Consider the following 5562-nt stretch of genomic DNA (forward strand, 5'->3'; position numbering starts at 1 on the left):
AATCTGACTTCCTTGCTCACTTTCTTGTCTGTCTTCACTCTAGAAATTGAGGTCCACGCCAGCAGGGCCTTGGTCTTATTTCTGGTTCTGTCCCAGAACCATAAACAGTGTCTGATGGAGTTGAACAGATACATAAATGAATGAATCTCTGCCCGTCTGATGTGTTTCCATCCTTCACACCCAGCCCAGATCCTTCTTCCCATGAAGGCTTATAAATAATCCAGTCCACAGTAACTTGCCCTCATTCAAAGTCGTATCACAATGCCTCATCTAAACTCAGTTGAATCCCTAGAGCAGTTGCCTATGCCATGTTCTGCTTGTGACATTTTTTGCATTTCAGATCTGAGTTATCATTTATATCTTGTATTTTTATTTACCATAGTTTCTGAATCAGACTATAAACTCCTTGAGGTCCAGAAATGCTTTGTATATCTCTATGGAATTCTTTAGCACAATGCCTTACACATTATGCACTAATAAACAATCATTTATTTATAGACCTTTAATATGTACCTGGCATGATACTAGGGATGCAATAGTGAATACAGCACTGTCTCTAAGTAATCAACTGGGTGCCATTATTCAATTATTTCAGTGAATATTCAGAAGTGGCTATTGGCCTTCTTAGAGGGCATTAGAAGGCCTGGTCCAGACAGAGACCACACGTATCAGCTGGATAACCTCAGGTGGGTTGTTTAAACTGTAGGAGTCCCTCCCTGATCTGTTAAACAGAGATGGTAATACTTATGTTACAGAATTATGAAAGAGATAATATATGTGGAAACGCCTCATAAACACTAAATGCTACATAAATATCAGTTGTTATTATTACCAGTATAATAATATAATTTAAGCTGAAATTGGAGCCATCATGAATAAAATATATTTAACAATAATGTCCATTTATTCCAGAGATAATACGAAACCTGATTCTGCCTGTCACGTGTACCAGGTGACAGACAACCTCTGAGTAGGACTTCACTTTGCCAAATTTCCCACAGGCTCAGCATCCACCACCATCACCTCACAGAGAGTGCCTGGGCCACACATACAGCTTTACCTACTGCTGGAAATCAGAAAAGCCTGAAGGACTATGAGCAGAGAGCTCTAGACATTCCAAAGTCGCTTGCTAAAATGAAACTATTCTTAAAATACTCAAATGTCTCTCATCAAAGTCCATGTGTGCTGACCTGCTGGGTTTCAGCAGCATGTGGGCCTGGAGGTACCACCACCATCAGGGCCAGCCATTTGACATGAGACCCAAATGCCTGGTGTACAGGGCATGTGCTCCTATTTGGACTCTAATATCTCTCCGTGAGTCACCACCTCTCTTTCCCAGAGCTCAGGCCTCAGCTTCCTGCTCCAGGTTGAGCCCTCACCCTCAGATTAGCTTCGTAGTGTGTCTGTTCTGAGTCAGGCAGTTCTTCCTTCCCACCCGCTGCCCACCAAGTCCCAGGGCTTGCTGTTTCAGCACACATTACTAGTGTGGGGAGGCAGGTCCACGGGTGATATCATCTGTTTGTAAACAGCTTCCACAAATCACCTCCCACTGGAAATCACAGAATCTCAGACATGGAAGGAAGGGCCACTCCCAGACAGAGCAGGACTGCCCTCCAGAGCCTCCCTGGCAAGGGGTCATTTGGCCACAAGGTCAAACATCCTGGATGAATCAGTAGAGCATTTCCAACCTCACCTTTGAGCAGACACCCTCAGCCGCCAGCTGCTGGGTGGATGCCATGACAGAGCTCCCCACTCATTGGGTCACCAAGGGAGCAGCAGCCAAGAAGCCGAGCTGCAATTTTCTGAGAGCCTGGGTGTGTCCAGAGACCCGAGTGTCCCTTCCCTGTGTGGTGGTGATTTCTAAGACAGTAGAGCATGACTCTTTGAGTGTGAGGGCATGACTTTGGAGTCACACAGGTTCCAGTTTCAATCTCATCTCCCTCACTCAAGGGGACATTCACTAGCTCTGTGATTTCAGCCAAATCACTGGAACTGTCTAAACCCATGTGCTCACATATAAAAAGTGGGGAAGTGAATGTCTGTATTTTTAGATTACTGTGAGGATTAAGTGAGATAATATAGGTAAAGTGCCTTGACTTGTGCCTGAAATATAGTGCCAAATAAATGGTAACTAGTGTTACTACTATTATTACCATGATTATCTCTTCCTTCTGAACCCAGCAGACACCATGCAGAGGATATTGTTCTCCTGTTTCCTCGTGCCTGAAATGAGTGGATAAAATCTGTGCCCACAGGGATAGGTTTCTGACCTACGCAAGATGACCCATCCATTGCCACTGCCACAGCCACCATCTCTAAAGAATGAGATCCCCATGTTTCCGAGCACACATGCTGCACCACAGAGACTCCCAGAAACCCATGGCTCTTGGTCCTGCTTCAGCTGCACAAATGAGACCTGGAGAGGGCAGCTCCCAGTTTCCTGGAAGGCTCATCTTAGGAAAAATTTCCTCCCCAGCAAGCAAAGCAGTAGGTCAATGAACTTCCATGCCAAAAATAAAAAATAAAATAAGACATAAAACTAAAAAAAAAAAAAAAAAAAAAAGACAGCTGGCTTGATTCCAAAGCCCCAAAGAGTTGCCAAAACAAACTTTTACCACACAGCTGCCTGGACCTGGTGGTCAGGAGGAGCACCTCAGTGGTAAGGCTTGGGAAGCCCAGGTGAGAACTCAGCAGAGCAATGAAGCCCTTGAATCAGATGTCCTGTCTTCTTTATCATGCGCCAGCTGGGTGACTTTGAACAAATTACTTAACCTCAGTTTCTCTTCTGTAAAATGGGTGTAATAGCACTCTCCTACGCAAGTCATTATGAGAATCAGATTGTGCCACATAAAGTCCTGAGAATATTCAAGGACTTTGTCGCATAAAATCCTTAAAATACTCGAAACAGTCGATATGTGATCGCTGCTATCATAATTAACTATCAGAAAGCCACCTTCTTGTTCAGGCATGAATTATAGTATTCTGCCTTTCACAAACATTTCAAGCCTTTCTACCTGGGTGGGGAAACGAATGAAGAACAAATAAAAGGTGTTCTCAGGAGGTAGAAGCTTTATTATGACATCTTCAAAAGACAATCAAATCAATAGGCATTTACTGAGCACCTGCTGTGTGCAAACCCGTGTAGACAGTAGGGTCCAGTGTCCCACGCATGGCTCTCGAATCCCCGGGGAGAAAAATCACATCGGGGTCAGGGAGTTTTGCGTGGCTGAGAACAAAGTGGGTTTCTGAACATCAAAGTGCAATTCGCTTTACGGGGCAAACTCCGAGGCCCAGCCCCGCGTGGGAGCCGCAGCGGGGCGGGTCCGCTCTGGGCTGGGCGGGTTTCTCTAGCGCAGCGCTGGGGGTTGCGGGCCTCTCAGCAGCCGGAGCAGCATCCTGAGCTCTGGTTGTTGGAGCGCTGGGACCTCTGGCTGCCGCCCCCGCAGCAGCAGCAACCACTACTCCGCTGTCGGCGGCGTCTCCTTGGGAAGCAGCAGCAACTGGTGGAGCTGGAGCCGCAGCAGCCTGAGTCGCCGCAGCAGCCCCTGCCGGAGCCGCAGCAGCCGCCGCCGCAGCAGGAGGAGGAGGAGGCGGGCGCAGGGGTGGGCGCCGGGGCGGGACACGGAGCGGGGCCCTGGGACGACCCCTTGGAAAAGCCTTTGGCGGAAACGGCGCTCTGTTGAGAGGACATCGCGGAGCTCCTCACGACAAACCTGGAAGAAAGGCAGCCTTTCAAAGGCGAGCCGGCTTTTTCTTTCCACCAGTGGAACTCTGTCTGGGCTTTTGAGATTCGGCTTAGCGTACAAGTCAGCCTGGCCTGGGACAAGGAGGGAAAAGCACCCAGAAAGAGCGGACGCAAAGAAGCAAATCCAAGCAGGTGTTTCCAGTGAGTTAAACATGCTCAGAGCAGGACACAATCTATGCAATGAATCAATGCATTTCCATTTTCTCTGACTAGAAGACTGCTCAAGTTCTCCACAGTGGAAAATAAACAGCACACTGCGGCAACTTATCTGTATGATCCAGTCCAAAAGCTCCACTTGGCTTTTTTCTTGTCCCTAATTTTACTTTCCTACCGACCTTCGATTGTATCTTCCTAGTTACTACACCCCCATCAGTTAGAAAACACCCAGGTCCAACAGGCGGTCCCACCTGCTGGGTCTAAATAATCCACAGTCCAGAAGCATGTCCTGATCATTCTTTCTTGCCTACGCCTCTCATGCCCCACAACCATGTGGGAAAGGAGAGTTGTGCCAATATAAATAACCCCATCCAGGGAGCTGAAAGACCTGGGTTCTAGTCACAGCTCTTCTGCGGACTTGCTGTGTACCCTTGCAAAAACCACCTCCTATGTTGCCTTTATGTCCTCATTAGTACCTTAAGAGGTTGGCTCACTAGAAGCGTAGGTGCCTTGCGGGACACCCCTTCCACATCTATCTGCTGCCTGTGTTCTGTTTGCTCCTCCCCTGTGCCCTCAACTCATCCCACCCTCTCCCCCAGACCCTGCTAGGAGACTTACCAGACCCTGGCTCCACTGAAAGACTCACTACGTTCTCCAACTGGAATGGGCCACCTGCTAGGCAGTGGATTGAGCAGCGTCCAGCCAGAGAACCTTTTTATAAGAAGTATTCAGGTTCAGGCTCTTGGGAGGGGCCCATTTCCCAACAGACATGCTCAGCTGACACTCACATCCCAGAGACATTCATCACTCAGGTAGCATTGTAGGTGGTGCATGTGGGCATCTAAGTCACTTCACAGAGGTGCCAGGATTGCTATGGCATGTTTACTTTCCAAACAGGGCACTGTTTGTACCTGGGAGGCTGTGTGTATGCTAAGAGAGGGCATGGGGCTCAAATGCAGGGAGGTCTGGAACCCCTTGTGCCCTTGTCTTCAATGTACACACACACACACACACACACACAAACACACAGACAGCTCCACTTGCCCACACATCCATTCCTATGTAGTCATCTACTTGGTAGGTGGTAGTTCACCTATTTTTATCTTGATTCTCATCTCTCTGGCTCTTGGTCCTTGGCTCCCCAGGGCAGACCACAAGCTATGCGATAAGCCTGCTGGGTTTCATCCATATGCTTCAAGATGCAGTGAGTGAAGATGATGACGGGGATGCACCTGTGGGAACCCCAGGGGTGATTTCTCTGTGTCACTGGAGACAGGAAGAAAAACCTAGGCAAAGTTAAGGAACCATAAGACCAGAAAAGTTGTGAATGTAGTCAGGTTGCCATATCCCCATAATACAGCATGGTATGACAAAGAGAAAAATGTGTGCGGGACAGTGGCCCAATTGCAAAAAGGCAAGTCAGCCTGGGGGACTCCTGCTTCTTATCCCACCCCCAACCACCAATCTGCCTTTGAAGATAAGTTCTCCCTAGGGCCACTGCCCAGTGCAAAAGAAAATGGGAAAGGAAGAAGGGAGGGAGGGAAAGAAGAAAAAAAAGGGAAAGAAAGAAAGAAAGAAAGTTCTTTCCAAAGGTCCAAAGTGTTCATGATAGATAGTGTTTTTAGAATAACTAATTTTTAAGAATTGGAGGATACTTTGGC

The 5562-nt window shown here is 47.8% G+C and overlaps 1 protein-coding gene across 1 annotated transcript; it reads right to left on the reverse strand.

Annotated features, from left to right (window-relative positions):
• Positions 1-3051: 3051 nt before the first annotated feature.
• On the reverse strand, positions 3052-4590 carry CRCT1 (cysteine rich C-terminal 1). Its single transcript, XM_001135507.3, has 2 exons — positions 4520-4590; positions 3052-3713 (listed from the first exon to the last, which is right to left on the reverse strand). The coding sequence occupies exon 2, from the start codon at positions 3689-3691 to the stop codon at positions 3377-3379; it is 315 nt and encodes a 104-aa protein (XP_001135507.2). The 5' UTR covers positions 3692-3713; positions 4520-4590; the 3' UTR covers positions 3052-3376.
• Positions 4591-5562: the final 972 nt, after the last annotated feature.

The sequence above is a fragment of the Pan troglodytes genome, chromosome 1 (genome assembly GCF_028858775.2).
Source record: "Pan troglodytes isolate AG18354 chromosome 1, NHGRI_mPanTro3-v2.0_pri, whole genome shotgun sequence".
Taxonomy (NCBI): Eukaryota; Metazoa; Chordata; class Mammalia; order Primates; family Hominidae; genus Pan; species Pan troglodytes.